The sequence below is a fragment of the Dreissena polymorpha genome, chromosome 10, assembly GCF_020536995.1.
Source record: "Dreissena polymorpha isolate Duluth1 chromosome 10, UMN_Dpol_1.0, whole genome shotgun sequence".
NCBI classification, from domain to species: Eukaryota; Metazoa; Mollusca; class Bivalvia; order Myida; family Dreissenidae; genus Dreissena; species Dreissena polymorpha.
In genome coordinates this window covers 62,717,560-62,736,390 of record NC_068364.1, presented here as the reverse complement: position 1 = coordinate 62,736,390, position 18,831 = coordinate 62,717,560, and the positions used below count along the sequence as shown (strand labels likewise).

Below are 18,831 nucleotides of genomic sequence, written 5' to 3'. Positions count from 1 at the left end.
CCATTGTCATTATAAACTTTTTCACTTCTTTCTTATACTGTCATCTAAGTTACTGTTTTCAATTGGCAGAAAATCCACCTTGTCCATTCGACAACGGACCCATATTTAACCTGATCCTTAATTTCCTGTGATGACATTACTAACAGTCAAGTGATAATGAGACTGAGCTTACATGATCTTTAACAGAAATGTGGTTAGCCTTTGCAGATCTTTTGCCTTCACTGCTTTTTTTGTAAAGAAACATCCAATCAGAGAAACATGTACAGACTGCCCTTTTGCATGCAGTGGAAACAGGCAGTAAATATCTGCGTTTTTATATCTGCCAAAATTGTCACAGCCAAATTCCTTTCTTTACAATATTTTTCACATTTAGGTAATGCAACAGCAAAGGTTTGAGACAGATCCGTTCAGTTGAGACAGATCCGTTCAGAAATTGCAGAGGAGTGAAAACACAATCTTCAGGCGGCTATATACACGTGTTCTGTGTTGGAAGAACAGAAAAAGAGACATAAATTTACCCTGCAGTTAAAGAGAATTTTAGAACACTAATTTTCGGACATATTCACATGCATACTGACTGATGAACAAGCGCAACGTTTAATGTTTCCCACTCAATGGAGCATAAAAACCTGGGACTGTCACGCTTAGTACCCCAGCATTTCATATAACAGATCGAAATTCAAGAGTTTGTTTACCTCCAGGTCCACCTTGGATGTGGTTGCAGTTGTGCGATTGGTCTGCATGGCATATTCCGGTGGAATGTCCGACGTGTTGAGGCTTGTGTTAGATCCCCTGGAAAATGGAGCATATTAAACCGATTAAAGATATTTACTAGCCTTGCAGTGCTCCACCTGTCGCAACAGTTTTTATTAAGCAAACTTACCATATTACATCACAATACTTTTACTTGTAATTTACCGGTCTTGAAGTGCTCAACATGACTAAATGGTTAATAGCCAATGGACAAACAGGTTTGATATAGTACAGCCTCTGTCAAACAATAACAATAATAAATAACAATATAAAACTACATAATACTACAGAGTACACTAGAGGTTTAAAACATTTTATTTTATGCTTTCCGATGGTTTATAGAGAACTATCAGTGAATTAAAACTGCAAATTAACTGTTTCAAACAGTGAAAAATAACTGTGAAATTTATCTATAATTTTCACTTTTTTACTGTGAAATGACGTAATTTTTTACAAAATGATGTCATTATTCCAGCAAATTTCTCCATTTAAACACTTTTACAATATCAATAAACAAAAAAAATCATAAAATAAAAAGATTTTTTTTTTATTAGGTGGAATAGCAATTTTAATTCACTTGTGATCATAAACAAGGGCTGTTTGTAAAACATGCATGCCCCCCATATGGGCTGTCAGTTGTAGTGGCAGCCATTGTGTGAATACGTTTTTTGTCACTGTGACCTTGACCTTTGACCTAGTGACCTGAAAATCAACACAGGTCATCTGCCAGTCATGATCAATGTACCTATGAAGTTTCATGATCCTAGGCCTAATTATTCTTGAGTTATCATCAGGAAACCATTTTACTGTGTAGAGTCACTGTGACCTTGACCTTTGACCTAGTGACCTGAAAATCAATAGGGGCCATATATGCGAGTCATGATCAATGTACCTATAATGTTTCATGATCCTAGGCGTAAGTGTTCTTGAGTTATCATCCGGAAACCATTTTACTATTTCGAGTCACTGTGACCTTGACCTTTGACCTAGTGACCTCAAAATCAATAGGGATCATCTGCCAGTCATGATCAATGTACCTATGAAGTTTCATGATCCTAGGCCTAAGCGTGAGTTATCATCCAGAAACCATCTGGTAGACGGACCGACCGACCTACCGACGCACCGACATGTGCAAAACAATATACTCCCTCTTCTTCGAAGGGGGGCATAAAAAATATTTTTTCACTTGTGACTGCGCCACTCATGAAAAAAATATTTTATATGATCACTCATGAATAAAAATTGATATTCCATCGATCTTACAAATATCCTTTATTTGTTAAGACTATGAGCTAACTAAGTATTATATAAGGGCAATAATGAAGCATTTATTTGAGCTCTTGATATGCTTACCCAAATATATCACTACGACACACATATAAGCAAAAACAAATCATTTAAAATATTGATATTGTACCTAATTAAATTAAAATGGCACAATTTTAATGAAGAACATTGTCTTGTCAATCAACGAAAAACATTGAAAATACACTAATCAATGGCAATCAGGTTGATTCAATTTGTTAATAGTCATAAATCATGCCTTGCGTTCAATAACTTCTGGTGCAACATTGTGAATAACTAGAAGTTGTGGCTGCTTGTCATTTAACAAGAATTGAAGATATGGTGTGATTGTTAACTAAGATTGGTAATAACTTGCTAAATAACCAAAATTTAAAGGACACATCCAATTTATATTTTTTTAAGTTGAGTAAAAAAACTCCATACATGTTTTAAACCAAGCTTTAATTGTTTCAGCAAGATCTAGGTCATGCTTATTGAGAGAAAGCTACAGAAACTTAGGATGTTTTTTTCTATCTTTAAACAGGGGATTTGTTTAAATAAATACTAGTTTGGATCCTTAATACCTGTAAATAACAAATATTTAACAGTAACATGATAACATATGTTGAGATCAAATAACATGATAACATATGGTGAGATCAAAAGAACTTAATGTCTATGAGATAACAAACTTTCACGGTACATTAACCCATTTATGCCTAGTGGAGGCTTCCATCCTTCTAAATTGGATCAATTTATTTCCAAAACTAGGGATGTCTAGTATATAATATTTCTATACTATGAATATTTCTTACAGAAATTCCTTTCAGCAAACAGCACAGAACCTGATGAGACGCATTATCATGCAGCGTCTCATCTGGGTCTACGCTGTTTGCAAAGGCCTTTTTTGCCAGCTATTCAACACCAGTGTCATTATATTACAATAAAATAATATGAAAAATAAAACTACCAATAATTGTATAGTAGTATAAAAACCATTTAACATTCATTCATGTAAATGCTACTGTTATTTGTTTGACAAAAAATTATCTACACATTGTAAATTAGCCCATAAACGATTCTTTTTGATCTAAATATAAACATATACTTATCTTTTTTTTTTTATTTTAGAATCTGAATATTGCAGAACTAGTAATTTGATTTAAAATGAGCAATACAAATGTTGACATTGATGCCTAAAGTTTTTGTTGTTTCATTTATAATTATAAATTGTGTATCACATCAAAGAAAATATTAAATAAACATTTTGTTTACTACTGGTATATTTCTTTTGACATTTTGGGGCCATTTCAGCCTTTTTGGCTATTTGTAGAACTCAGTGTGAAGTTTTATACAGTTTTCATGGTGTTGAACGACTAGATGCGGATCTACAATGTGCGCAACATGTTGTGTTACAATGTGACTGCTGATATTACACGAGTAGGTTAACTGTAGCCTTTCTTTCTACAGGAAAGTGCATAAACTACAGTATTGGAATGTGAAACCGTATATTTCTAAGGCAACATGAGTAATTGTGATGGTATATTATACAAGGATTGTCTATTATGTTTCTAAGGCATTGGATTGTTACCTCTCGACTTCAAGCCTCTTGCTGAAAAGGAAATCCAAGTTAAATAAGAAAACATTCTCCCTTTGGTCTCTGTGGTTATCTCTCTTTGGTCTCTTAATATAATACTAATATCCCTTTTGTCTCTATAGTTGTATCGTTTTGTGAAAATAAGTGTCTCCTTCTTGTGTCTATAGTTACCTCATTTTTGACTCTATAGTTATCTTCCTTTATCTACCGGTATATAATTGTCTCCCTTTGTCTCTATAGTTGCCCCCCTTTTGTCTCTGTAATTGTCACCCTTTTGTCTCTACAGTTGCATTTCATTTGTCTCTATAGTTTTCTCCCTTTTGTTATAAAATTGTCTACCTTTTGTCTCTATAGTTGCCTCCCTTTTATCTTTAAAGCTATCATTTCGTCTTTATAGTTGGTTTATACTGGTGCTTAAAAACATACTTTTGGAAGTATCTAACTTTGTCAATTTTAATTTTACACACTGAGAAACCAACATATGTACAATCCACACAAAGTTTGAACTCCTAACAATGCATAATAAAAGATTTAATTTACCATTCATCTAAAATCACAAACACCACAAAACGTGTGTTTTAAAATCACATTGGTAATCATTGTTAAAGTATGAGTACCGTAAAACGCTGTGTATAACGCGCATTTATGAATAACACGCATCTACTTTTTTAAGCTAAAAAATCGAAAAAAAAAGTTTTTGAAGCAAAAAAAATCGGGGGAAAAATTCCGTACCACAGGCTAACAGGTAATAATACAATAAATTACATAAGTTTCTCAAAACAGATTTAAAAATAAAATTATAGGTTTTTTTTATTGGGTCTTTCAAGAGAGGGAAAAACTAATAATATTTTAGCAAGGAAAGTCTTAGCTACTAAAAATTAGTTACATATATAAGTGCATTAATCTGCTCAATATCTTAAAGAGCCTGGCTGATGCAATTTCTTCCCAAAATAAAGACAATATTGGGCCAAATATTTTAAGCAAGTAACCCAATAACTACAACTCCGTTTAAGACTGACATCTCTGCAATTAAATTCCTAAGATGGCAACTGTGAGATGTTGAATAAGTATGCATGGCACATTTGCAGCAACACTTTTAAAACCATACCAACACAATTAGTGGAGTAAAGGTTGATATCACATGCACAGTTACACTTGTAGCAAGAAACCATACCAACACAATTAGTGGAGTAAAGGTTGATATCACATGCACAGTTACACTTGTAGCAAGAAACCATACCAACACAATTAGTGGAGTAAAGGTTGATATCACATGCACAGTTACACTTGTAGCAAGAAACCATACCAACACAATTAGTGGAGTAAAGGTTGATATCACATGCACAGTTACACTTGTAGCAAGAAACCATACCAACACAATTAGTGGAGTAAAGGTTGATATCACATGCACAGTTACACTTGTAGCAAGTAACCGCACCAACACAATTAGTGGAGTAAAGGTTGATATCACATGCACAGTTACACTTGTAGCAAGTAACCACACCAACACAATTAGTGGAGTAAAGGTTGATATCACATGCACAGTTACACTTGTAGCAAGAAACCATACCAACACAATTAGTGGAGTAAAGGTTGATATCACATGCACAGTTACACTTGTAGCAAGTAACCGCACCAACACAATTAGTGGAGTAAAGGTTGATATCACATGCACAGTTACACTTGTAGCAAGTAACCGCACCAACACAATTAGTGGAGTAAAGGTTGATATCACATGCACAGTTACACTTGTAGCAAGAAACCGCACCAACACAATTAGTGGAGTAAAGGTTGATATCACATGCACAGTTACACTTGTAGCAAGTAACCGCACCAACACAATTAGTGGAGTAAAGGTTGATATCACATGCACAGTTACACTTGTAGCAAGTAACCGCACCAACACAATTAGTGGAGTAAAGGTTGATATCACATGCACAGTTACACTTGTAGCCAGTAACCGCACCAACACAATTAGTGGAGTAAAGGTTGATATCACATGCACAGTTACACTTGTAGCAAGAAACCATACCAACACAATTAGTGGAGTAAAGGTTGATATCACATGCACAGTTACACTTGTAGCAAGAAACCGCACCGTAAAACTGTATTTTCTACAAATACGCCTGCTAAGGTAACTACCTTATTTCAGCTGAGGGAAATTTGTTCCCAAAATCAAGGAAGTTTTGGAAAAGAATCAATCAAATATTTTAACAGCTACAACCAGGCTTCATAAGCAGTTTTTAAAGGAGACAGAAACCTCCTAAGATCCGTCCCCTTTTTTCCAAAGTTTCGCATTTTAAATCACGCTTCCTTAATTTAACAAATAACTTGTGATTTTATGGATTTGTTAGGTATAAACACTTTGTTTTTAACAAGCATATTATTTTCAGTATAACACTTTTATCACTTTGTTCCTAAACATTGATTTAATCATCTGTATGTATTTAAACATACAATGCCATATGGGACTGCTCCAATTTCATGCTTTGACATGTTTTTTTTAAATGATCAGATTTTTATTTAATTGTCCATAGATCTTACCATCCCGCACCAAAACCACTCAGCTACATACTCCCATGTCACTGCTAAAGCCACTCCCTTTTTTAAACTGTTGGTAATGGTTCTATAACATTTCCCTTCCTCCTAATCCACAATCCTAAATGAACCAATTTGTTACTCCTGGTAATGGTTCAATAGTACGTCCACTTCCCCGAGCTACAATCCTGATTTGCATACTAGCATGTCACTACATAAGTCACTGAACACATGTCACTACCGAGGTCTCTGTGACCCCAGTTGTGGGGCCTCCCAATCACTATACTCCTTCCCACAGTCCTACGTCGGTCCGGGTAAGCAGTCATAAATAACATTATAAATGTCAATATCAATATTCCACCCATTTCGCATCACATGTTTTTTGCAGCGTTCTGATTTTGAACTGTTGGCAATGGTTCAATAGTATGCCTCCTCCATTATAATGGGTTGTTTATTACCTCACATGTCACTGCTGAGGTGACTGGTCTGTGTACTCACATGTCACTGCTGAGGTGACTGGTCTGTGTACTCACATGTCACTGCTGAGGTGACTGGTCTGTGTACTCACATGTCACTGCTGAGGTGACTGGTCTGTGTACTCACATGTCACTGCTGAGGTCGCTCTGTGACCCAAGCTGTGGGGCCTCCCCGTCCCGATACTCCTCCCCACCAGTCCTACGTCTGTCAGGGTATGCAGTCATAGCGGAGGAGAACTCCAGCTCAACCTCATACTCCTTCATGCCTCCCAGGTAGCTGGAAAAATGAGTCGCGTTCTGAGAAAACTGGTCTTAATACATGTGCGTACATTGTCGTCCCAGATTGGCCTGTGCAGGGACGACACTTTTCGTTTTTATTGTATTTTAATTTAAAGGAAGTCTCTACTTACCAAAAATCAAGTTTACGTGGAAAGTGTCGTCCCTGATTAGCCTGTGCAGACTGCACAAGCTAATCTGGGATGACACTTTACGCACATGCATTAAGCCCAGTTTTCTCAGAACAAGCTCAAATAACCCTTTGATTTAAATTGTATCTTTTTTTTATATCTGAATTTTTGCAGTTCATCAATCATTCATCATGCTAAATACAGAAAATACATGTAGCTGAAAAAAACAAATATCTTCTGGACTTCAATGTAATTCTTCTTTTCATCCTTGAAGCTAAACCAAAATATTGTTAGATTATAGCATTGATGTTTATATTGTCATAAATCATCTTGTTAAATTCTTTCATCCAACCTAGGTAGCTAGAAAAACACACATCTCCTTGATTTGAATGAAATTCTACTTTTTATCTCAGATTTTTATCACATCAACAATCATTCATCTTGTTAAGTACAGAAATATCAATTTAGACATTTGATTTTAATTAACTTCGGTGGTGATTGGTGATTTAATTTCATAATTGTTTTAATGAAGGGAGAAAATGGAGGGTAAAATAGAATACCTGGCACGGTTTGAATACTAACAAGTTAACTTATTATAGGCTCTTTTTTGTATATATCAAGAAGGGATTTGTTTTAGCGTTATAAATATTGGATTTTTCTCATCATTATTGTATTCAGAACTTTTCTATGAGATACTTAAAGAATATCATGTTAGTGCTGTGTTCTGAGAAACCTTTAAGTGGAGTTGGTTGTGAAAGTCACTTGGTCAGATTGCACAACTCTAAGTGGCAGAGAAAATCACAAACTTTCCAATGTAAAGTTTAGAGTAAACAATGTATTTCATTGAATGACGATAATTTCCAAAGCTGGTTGAGCAATTGTTGTTACACAAGAAGTATTAAAGCTACAAGAAAGATACAGGAACAGAAAGATCTAATAAAATATATGGTTGTTAGTTTCTGAAAGTTGAAACATGTATGTTTCGGTAGCAAAAAATTGTTATGTCTATAATTCTACTGTTCACATCATTTTATATTCATGCTATGTCTCACCGTGGTAGTTTCACGATCTCCATGTACAGGTTACACATCCAGTGATCAAGGTCGTCAGAAATCAGTTTCTCGATCGTCTCATGCATCTCGATGTGGGGATCCATCTCTCCACGCAGAAACGGAACCTTGTACCTGAAGTGTTGTATTAAACCAATTTAAGCTTAGTGGACTCTCCCATCCTTCTAAATTGGATCACTTAATTTACAAAATTAGGGATGCCTAGTATATTTGTTTCTATATTTAGAATATTTCTTACAGAAATTCCTTAATCTGGGTCTACGTTGTTTGCCAAGGCCTTTTTCTAGACGCTAGGGATAAATGGGTTAATTTAGAGGTTCTCCGCGCAGAAACGGCACCTTGTACCTGAATTGTTGTATTTAATTTAAAGGTTCTAGTGGACGTTAAGGAATTGTGAAGAAAACACTGTATGCTAGTACATCAAAAAGAAATGTTGCGAGTAAGATTCTCACAATATCCAATTGAATTTATAATCTTTATAAGAAAGTGTCCCAAATGGGTTAATTTTAATTACAATATATGTAGTAAAATCAATACCACTGATATGGACTTACAAATACCGTTTAAACGTTTCAAATTGTTGTTAACAATTTTATGGAAAACAAGAGATGTGTTTTTCTGAAACACAATGCCCCCTTTTTGATTTTTTTTGTTGACCTTTGACCTTAAAGGATGACCTTGACCTTTCACCACTCAAAATGTGCAGCTCCATGAGATACACATGCGTGCCAAATATCAAGTTGGTATGTTCAATATTTCAAAAGTTAAAGCAAAACTTTAACCAAGGTTAAAGTTTTGGGACACACAATGAATAAATGAATGACAGACAGACAGGCCAAAAGCAATATACCCCCGATCTTTCGATCCGGGGGAATAAAAACACACAAAAATATTTACATGTGATACTCTTACTCAGTTGATCAACAACATTCTGATATCACTTTCACATGGACATAGAGGATTGTAGTACACTTGAGTTCAACATTGGATTCCAAGAACTTGTTTTAGCAAAAACGTTTGGCCTGGGACACATCCTTTCATGAAATAGGACACTGCTATACAAATTACAGACTATTTCCTATTTAATGATTTTCTACGATCAATCAATCATGTTGAAAAGCCAACTCAATAATATAGGGCAGGGCATTTTAGTGTAAGAAGACCTTTTTACACCTTAGCATGTGCATTTCTTATACAAAAACCATTATTGATACAACAGTAAATTCATTTACTAACTTTCCCCATCACGTCAAACTGTGCATTGGTGATTGAAAAACACTCCAACCTGACGATTTAAGACCAAATTACATAATTATGCATAATTAATGCTTCATCTACGTTCAATAAAACATATGATAAAGCAATAAACAAATAAATGAGCCTTGTTCTGGTAAAACAGGTCTTAATGCATGTGCATCAAGTGTCTTCCCATGTGGGTCTATGCAGTCTGCACAGGCTACAAGTGTCTTCCCATGTGGGTCTATGCAGTCTGCACAGGCTACAAGTGTCTTCCCATGTGGGTCTATGCAGTCTGCACAGGCTACAAGTGTCTTCCCATGTGGGTCTATGCAGTCTGCACAGGCTACAAGTGTCTTCCCATGTGGGTCTATGCAGTCTGCACAGGCTACAAGTGTCTTCCCATGTGGGTCTATGCAGTCTGCACAGGCTACAAGTGTCTTCCCATGTGGGTCTATGCAGTCTGCACAGGCTACAAGTGTCTTCCCATGTGGGTCTATGCAGTCTGCACAGGCTACAAGTGTCTTCCCATGTGGGTCTATGCAGTCTGCACAGGCTAATCAGTGACGACACTTTCCGCTTTCATGGTATTTTTGTTGAAAAGAAGACTCGTCTGAGCAAAAACCCAGTTAAGGCGGATAGTGGCGTCTCAAATTAGCCTGTGCAGACTGCACAGTCTTATATAGGACGACACTTTACACACATGCACAAGTATTCCCAGACAGAGGCTCAAGTAAATGCAGCCCAGATTGGGAAGCCCGAAAAAAGTACTTCATCTTTGATATTTGATCCATCAAACATTTTATATAGCAATAAATAAATAAACACATGCACTCACTTTCCTTCGATCACGTCAAACTGTGCATCGCATATAGGGAAACAGCCCCACCCTACGACCCGATCGGTGGTCACTACGGAGCCTCGTAACAGGAACAATTCAAACACGACCACCATTCCAGGCTTCAGAGACTGCTTAGGGGGCAGCACAGTGAACATCGACTGGTCCAGCTGGAATCAAACAGAGCAATACCGTAAATTAACCCATTTATGCCTAGTGGATTCTCCCATCCTTCTAAATTGGATCAATTTATTTCCAAAATTAGGGATGTCTAGTATATTTATTTCTTTATTTAGAATATTTCTTACATAAATTCCTTTAAATTCCTTTAAGCAAACAGTGAAAACTCTGATGAGACACCACATCATGCGACGTCTCATCTGGGTCTACGCTGTTTGCCAAGGCCTTTTTTTAGACGCTAGGCATGAATGAGTTAATTGATTTTTGTTGAAATAAAATTTCATGGATTCATACAATTGGAAATTATGTATGATCTTGAATTCGTGGAAAATACCTTAAATAAGACTTTGGGCTTAAACTTTAGTTTGACACAGAATTCTCGGTTAAGAGGACCCAAAAAATCCAAGAAAATGAAAAATAAAACTTAGTTTATTAAATTGTCTTATCTAACAATACAAATATCAGTTAACATGGTTTATCCAGCATAAACAGTTCAACCTGAAAACGCATGGAAACATATCATTCAGGATTTGTTCTACTGTCATTTTACAATGCCAATATCTGTAGGATTATTGTCGATACTATACAGTATGCACTATACAAATGTTGGGATATTTAATTTTATAGTTGAGAGAACCCACAAAAAATCACAGACAATGAGTGTCTGATGATTGATATTGGGTTCACAGTAATCCTGAATGTTTGAAAGCTAAGTGTGGAGTAGTTTGGCACGATACCTACAAAAATGAGCATTTTGCCGATTTTGTAATGAGATTTAAATGATGACTAAATGTTATAACCAAAGACTTTAAATTTTAAACAATGTGTATCCCATGTTTCATGGACCAACTGGTGTTTTCAAAATATTCACATTGTAGTTGACAGTCTATAGTAAACTATAACTTTATTTACATGTTGTAGTATGAGCTCTTATAGAAAGCAATACCTTAATTTAAATGTTGAAGAATGAGCCCTGAATGAGTGTAATCTGTACCTTCATTTCAACGCTGTCGAATGAGCCCTGATAATGTTTGCTAACTAAGCCTTCATTTCAGAATTGTAGTATGGGCACTGAATATTTGTAAGCCATAACTTCATTTCAACGTTCTAGAATGAGCCCTGAATGTTTGCAAGCTATACCTTCATTTCCACGTTGTAGAATTTACACAGTACCCCTTAAATAGTTGCAATATTATATACCTTTATTTTCACAGTATAGAATTGATACAGTATCCCTCAATATTGGCATTATATATTGTACCTTCATTTCCACGTTGTAGAATGAGCCCTCATGGTGAACAGGAAGCGTGGCCCCTCCCCAGTGTTGGCCCTTCATCTTTGACCAGCGCAGAATGTTACCTCCCAGACGGTCGTACAGGGACACCATCATCACATAACGGCCACCTGTGGGAGATAAATGTCATATGAGGGTTGCTCTGTGGAAAAGGGTTTTATTTCAAGTGTGTAAAGTGTCGTCCCAGATAAGCCTGTTCAGTCCGCACAGGCTTATCAGGAACGACACTTTATGCTTATATGATATTGTTTGAAGAAAGTCTCTTCTAAGCAAAAATCCAGATTAGGCAGAAAGTGTTTTCCATGATTAGCCTGTGTGGACTGCGAGAATATGCATTTTTAATGTGTGTCAATATTTCATGGCAATAACCTATACACCCCTCTTTAACCCTTTACCACTTAGATACGTATTTTCATGCATTTGTAGTCCCTAAGAAAGTTGCATAAGCCAAGATTAACCCTTTGCCACTTAGATACATATTTTTATGCATTTATAGTCCATTAGAAAGTTGTATTAGCCATATTTTGTGTGACCAACATGGGTCAAACAAAACACTTACTGGACGAAACATAAAAATATTTTCATTTTTATTGCAAAATAATTTCCATATCACTTACGCGGAAGTTTGTCCTTTACCCCTCGGAGGCACTTCAGTTTGACCTGGACCGGCTGTGGGGTCAGATTCCAGTCGACCTTCCAACGACGCCCTCTACTGCCCCCATACTGAGTCTCAGTCATCATCAGGTCACCGTAGAAAGTCTGCGTATCAAAAATGAAGGTTAATTGTATTGTAGCCACATGGTGTGAAATATACTTTAAAGAAAAAATAACATATGAGGGACCATAGGTATATTGCTGCATATTGGTTCTTGATTTAATTCAGTATATCATCTCCAATGATTAATGCAGGATTCAAAACTGCATTGTTCTGAGGTCTTAATTGTTTTGACATCATACCATTTAAAGATTTATAATAGGTATGCTCTGTGCCTGGAGGTTGCCATATAAGAAAACCTTAGCTCTTACATCTATTTCCAATGTATCACAACATAGCTCTAACATACACCTGTCTTTCAGAATAACATAGCTCTTCCAGCCACCTTTTGATCGAAATGGCTCTTACATTCAACTCCCCCGTGGAACAACTTGGCTCTTACCTTCACCTCCCCCTTCCTGCGCTCCAACACACTGATCAGCTGACTCTCTGCTCGCCTGAATGCCTGATGAAGTCTTTCCATCAGCAGTTTCTCCTTCTGTCGGAGCATTTCCTGTTAAAACGTATTTGTTAGAAAAAGGACCAAAAACCAATAATTATGTCCGTGTACATTCATTATAATTTCATACAACTCTACTTAGACTTTTCAGAAGATTTTACCATTTTTTTAAGCAGAATGTTTCAATATGTTGGCAGAATTTTAATAAAAGATAAATTTTGCCTTCAAAACCATGATCGGTTTACAAGTTGCAGGCCTTTTAGTCTCAAACTCCAAATGTTAACTTATGATGCCACTATAGTGACAGTTAATTACCATTTGTAAAATATGAGATTAAGCCTAAAGTGATGCATAAAACTGGTCTTTTGACAGATCAACCCAAGGTTGATCAAAGTCGAAAAAAAGGTATTACAGGTTCCCATTTGAGTTTAACGGGACTTAATTGTTTATATTATCTTTTTTCTGTTACTAAGATATGTAAGATATGTAAGAATTATTTTAATATTGACTTGTTTGAAGAAAAAAAAACATGTATCCAAATGAATAATTAAGTCAACAACGATAAAAACACCTCATAAAACCAATGTTTTTTGGAGAATTCGAAAATATAACTGACATTTCATACCCCGACTTATGAGAGGGTAGACTTATGACTGAGTTATAACGGTATGTCCCTAACAATATTTGTAGTACCAGGACGTGGTACACACCTCTCTCCTCTGGAGCTCCTCTCGCTGGTACTTTGTGAACATCGCCACTCTCTTCTTGGCATCTTCCTCACGACGCAGCAGTTCCTGCTGGCGCTCTCGCTCATTCGCCGCCTGAAAACGTATTGGTGCTGCTTAAGTCTTTTCGCTTATCCACTTGTCAAAAACCCTCGGCAAGTTAAATTTAAATTGGTCAAGTAAGCATTTTAAAATTTATTTAGTTGGGTAATAAGATACTTTTACCTGATTAATTTTAGCTTGATTGCATGTAAAACATAATGCTTATAGAAACACTTTCAAGTCCGTTTCCTGGGTACAACCAGTACGTAGTGTCTTTGGGAGGGATTTTAAAAACTCTCCCAGTGGAGATCGAACCCATGACCTCCAGGTCCATAGGGGACACAATGTTCTTTATGCCACTTAATGCAGTTTTGTAAGTTGAATACATAACATGATAATTATTTTGGACAAGTGCTCCAAAAACATTAATGTGAAGACTGAGATTTTCTTATAAGGTTGTTTAGAATTGGTGCAACTTACAAGTATGGAAAAATACAGAGTTGCATTTAAGTCACTTTCAAATGTGTAGCTATTGTCAAGGTAAAAATGCTGGGTAAGTTTTATGATGGAGACAAACAGTGGCATCAAGAGGGGAAAGAGTGGTTTTTCCAGGATTTAACATGCTGGTCATGTTTTTGACCCCATGCAGATAAAGTTTCATAGAGATTAAGTCCTGTATGCGGCCTCTAGAGAAGTAACACAGTAACTGTTATTCTTAGATTTGGCCAGGAAACCTATTTAATTTCACTTGACCCAAATTGCCTAAAAAAACATTCTTACAAAATTTCATCAAGAATTAATAACAAGCTAAATGTTGCAAATGCACACCACACGATGACAAACGACAGAAATTGGCTGACAACAAAAGTTAAAAATGGACTAAATGCAAATAAGGGAGGCAACTCACCTCCTGTTAAATGTACTGTGCAAACAATGGAGGAAACTCACCTCCTGCTCAAAGTACTGTTCAAACAAGGGAGGCAACTCACCTCCTGCTCAATGTACAAAGCAAACAAGGTAGGCAACTCACCTTCTGCTCAATATACTGTGCAAACAAGTTTGGCAACTCAACTCCTGCTCAATGTACTGTGCAAACAAGGAAGGCAACTCACCTCTTGCCCAATGTACAGAGCAAACAAGGTAGGTAACTCACCTTCTGCTCAATATACTGTGCAAACAAGGGAGGCAACTCACCTCCTGCTCAAGGTACTGGATGTGCTCATCGCGGAGTTGTCTCTCTTCTGCCTGAACATCCTCCAGGGACACGTTGCCCACCATAAGTAGGTCATCACGCACGCCCTCCTCGAACTGGTGCAGGTACGGCGCCATCTCTTGTTCCTCCATCTCCAGACGCAGCTCTGTATAATAGATACAGGGGTTTCATTGGCCCACAAAAGTTGTAGCCACTTTTTCGCAACATAAAAACTGTTGCATGTCAGTTAATCAAAACTTTTTTGTTTAGTCAATGACATTAAACTTATTTAGTTTATTTAATGATTGATATTAATAATTTATTGATAATAATCATTTACTGTTTGACATCAATTTCATTGACTTTTTCAGATAGGAATTAAAGACAGTACAGGCAATTTTGAATTTCACGTACATCAGAGCTTTTATAATGCACAGATAAACACAAAAGTAACAGAGATATTAATACCAACAATCTAATATGTATGCTGGAAATGTATAACTTTCAGAATCTCTATATCTGTGTATATATGACATACTTACGATTTTCTGGTACATGTTTTCATATAAAATATACATACTTGTGATTTTCTGGTACATATATTAATGTATGATAGTCATACTTGTGATTTTCTGGTACATATGTTAATATACAATATACATACTTGTGATTTTCTGGTACATATGTTAATATACGATAGTCATACTTGTGATTTTCTGGTACATATGTTCATATACAATATACATACTTGTGATTTTCTGGTACATATGTTAATATATGATAGTCATACTTGTGTTTTTCTGGTACATATGTTAATAGACAATATACATACTTGTGATTTTCTGGTACATATGTTAATATACAATATACATACTTGTGATTTTCTGGTACATATGTTAATATAGGATAGTCATACTTGTGTTTTTCTGGTACATATGTTAATATACAATATACATACTTGTGATTTTCTGGTACTTGTCCACATGTTCAGGTCTTGAGAAGAGAGACGGTGGCTGTCTCAGATCACTGAGGTCTCCTTCATCCTTCTCCAGAGTGTCCAGCAGGCGATACAGGTCTGGCAATGTGCTGTCAAACTTGGGAGGCACTGTAAAACAAGATATTAGTTTAAACCTATTTATTTTAGCTCAATTGCATCGAAAGCCTAAGGCTTATTTGAAATGCTTTCGAGTCCTTTTCCTTTGACTAGAACCAGTACTTGGTGTCTTTGAGAGAGATCTTAAGAACGCTCCAACCGTAGGGATAATACCCATGACCTCCTTGTTGCTAGTCAGACACCATATCCTCTACTCCACTGAGACGTATAACAAGATAAACAAAACCTATAAACAAGATTTTCATTTTATTCTTTAAGAGTTCAGCATGAAATGATTTAAATTGTTTAGTTTCACTAGTCCATATTGTAATACTATTCTGGAAAGATTTAAAGGGTTTGCATTTCTTAACTAAATACTATCTTTTCATGTTTATTCTCGTACTGAGTATCTGAAACTCAGTTTTCACTGTTCTTTCTTTTCATTCTGTTTTCTAATATAAAAAGAAATATATAATTCCAATATTTTCAAAATTGTTAAACAAACAAAATAACAACAAATGATTTTTTAATATGTGTTATGATTAAAAAATTGAATGCTTGATTAATAGCACCTGGTACCATATGTTACAAGGATATATACTCAAAATTCAATGCTGTTTGCTTCAAAATTATAACATAAAAAATCTTTTGTTTTTCAATGCAATCTCTCATGAGGACTTCATACATATACTCCATAGACCGACAATCTCTGTAAGTAGTGCCCTACTTCAAACTGCTAGCCAGGCTACAGAACTTACGTTGAGATCCTTGCTTGACATGTTTTATAATGCCATTCTCCCCCATTCCTCATATTCAAGTATGGCAGTTTTCAGTTACTGGCATAATTATATGCAGTAAATACAGATACAAATCGAAACAAACACAAATCACTAACCATATTTGAATTCTTCTTCCTCTTTGTGCTGTTCAATGACAGTCTCTTCAGTTCTTGTCTCAGTCTTGGTCACCTGAGAATAAAGACATTTATAAGCCAACTACTCTAAAAGGGAGAAATCAGTTAAAGCAACATTCGACAACATATCTGCTTTATAAACTTGCACTTGATCATATTATTACTTTACTATAACAATAAAGACAAATGTAGGTTTCTCCTGAACGAAAATGTCTTAAAATTGTATTGTCGTGTTATAACTATAGTTGACAGTAGATGATTTACGGGCTTTGGCCTTTGTGTTTGTATTTCATGTAACATAATATTTTAAGAGCAATTGCAACAAACTATGACTATTAAAGGGATCTTTTCATGGTTCGGTAAATTGACAAAATTGAAAATAGTTGTTTCAGATTCGCAAATTTTTGGTTTAGTTATGATATTAGTGAGGAAACGTATTACTGAACATTTGCCATGGTCTAATATAGCCATTATATGCATCTTTTGACGATTTAAAAACCTAAAAATTATATAGCGTTGCAACGCGAAACGATTAAATAATTTGGAGAGTTCTGTTGTTGTCGTTTAAATTTGTGAAACTACGAAGATTGCTTATATAAGGTATAAAATACACATCTTAGGTATGCTATGCAGGATAGCTCAGTTGGCTAATGCGTTTCTACTTTAGGATTCTGGGGGTCACTGGTTCGAGCCCTGCCACAGCCGGGCTACTTTTTTTCCTTTTTTAAATTTTATTTTTGATTTTTTACTGGAGCTTTTAAAATTTACTGTATACATTTATCAATATAAAGCATTTAATGACAAACTTCAAAACAAAACATGCCAAAATCTGTGAAAAGGCCCCTTTAAAGCATCGTCTTATAGAACTGGAATCTTTTTAAAATATTTGGTCCATGTGTCAGACCAAAAGGCTTTATACCTTTCAAGTTTTTTAATTTATTATCAGATAGACAAACAAATGTGTACATTAAGTTGAATATCCTTCAATCCATCTAACAACACAAAAAATCTTCACACAAATTTGTGTCATACAAATAAAAATGGTTGTGCATTATTTGATGCAATATATTATTTGAGATATATAATCGTAATAACAAATTCACATGAGACCACTTTAATAATAAGAAAACCAGTGAGGATATAAATAATTTTTTTTATAAAAAACACTTTACCTTGACAATTGTAGGCTTGTTGTTATCGCTGTCCTCCCCAGAATCTCCATCAGGAGCTGGCCGCTTGTGCGGTAAGTCCTCAGGTCCTCCTGACGCCATTGTCTAATTTGTTTTTATCAACTTGTTACGCCAGTTGTTTGAATAAAGGCACTATAAAACGCAAGCATTATGTACAGTAACATACTGTGAGTATTATCAAGATTATAATAAAGAAGAACAACAAACAATAGTTTACATGGTAAATAACAAAAATATTTGTATTAATGTGAAAAAGATGGTTTTCTGGCAGTATATGTTCAATACAGACAGTGGGAGCGTTCTTTAGATCTCCCCCAAAGACACCAAGTACTGGTTCTTGGCCCAGGAAACGGACTCGAGAGCGTTTATAAAAGCCTAAGGCTTTCGATGCAATCGAGCTTAAATAAATAGGTTTAAACTAATACAGACAGTTCCAATAGCTACTTTTGTTGGTTAAGTTACTACTGAAATTACCATAACATAATGTTTACAACGTAACCATTATTGAACATTTAAAAAGGTTAAGCAACATACATGTTAACTATTTTAAACATTCCAGCACAGTTAGAAACTTAGGCACATGTGATAAATACCCATTATTGATTAACAACTATGTTAAGAATAAAAATATTCTGGTATGACCTCTAATATTTAAAATGTTATAAATTACACCCAAGCGCTAAGCCATTATCAATACAAAGACGGACTTGGCTTTGATCCAACTGATGTCCATGGATAATTTAAGGTGTATTTAAACCCATGAAATATTTAACCAAAAAAAGCCCAACA

At 35.5% G+C, this 18,831-nt stretch overlaps 1 protein-coding gene across 1 annotated transcript in view; it reads right to left on the bottom strand.

Annotated features, from left to right (window-relative positions):
- Positions 1–18,831, bottom strand: part of LOC127847836 (uncharacterized) — a 31,948-nt gene that overhangs the window by 12,714 nt on the left and 403 nt on the right. The window contains exons 2-13 of the mRNA XM_052380033.1: positions 18,025–18,174; positions 16,835–16,907; positions 15,805–15,951; positions 14,849–15,012; positions 13,598–13,708; positions 12,831–12,941; positions 12,291–12,432; positions 11,641–11,783; positions 10,200–10,369; positions 8,108–8,239; positions 6,776–6,925; positions 696–792 (exon numbers count right to left, since the gene is read on the bottom strand). Coding sequence (XP_052235993.1) covers positions 696–792; positions 6,776–6,925; positions 8,108–8,239; positions 10,200–10,369; positions 11,641–11,783; positions 12,291–12,432; positions 12,831–12,941; positions 13,598–13,708; positions 14,849–15,012; positions 15,805–15,951; positions 16,835–16,907; positions 18,025–18,123 — 1,539 coding nt within the window. The 5' untranslated portion in view covers positions 18,124–18,174. The remainder of the gene's footprint in view (positions 1–695; positions 793–6,775; positions 6,926–8,107; positions 8,240–10,199; positions 10,370–11,640; positions 11,784–12,290; positions 12,433–12,830; positions 12,942–13,597; positions 13,709–14,848; positions 15,013–15,804; positions 15,952–16,834; positions 16,908–18,024; positions 18,175–18,831) is intronic.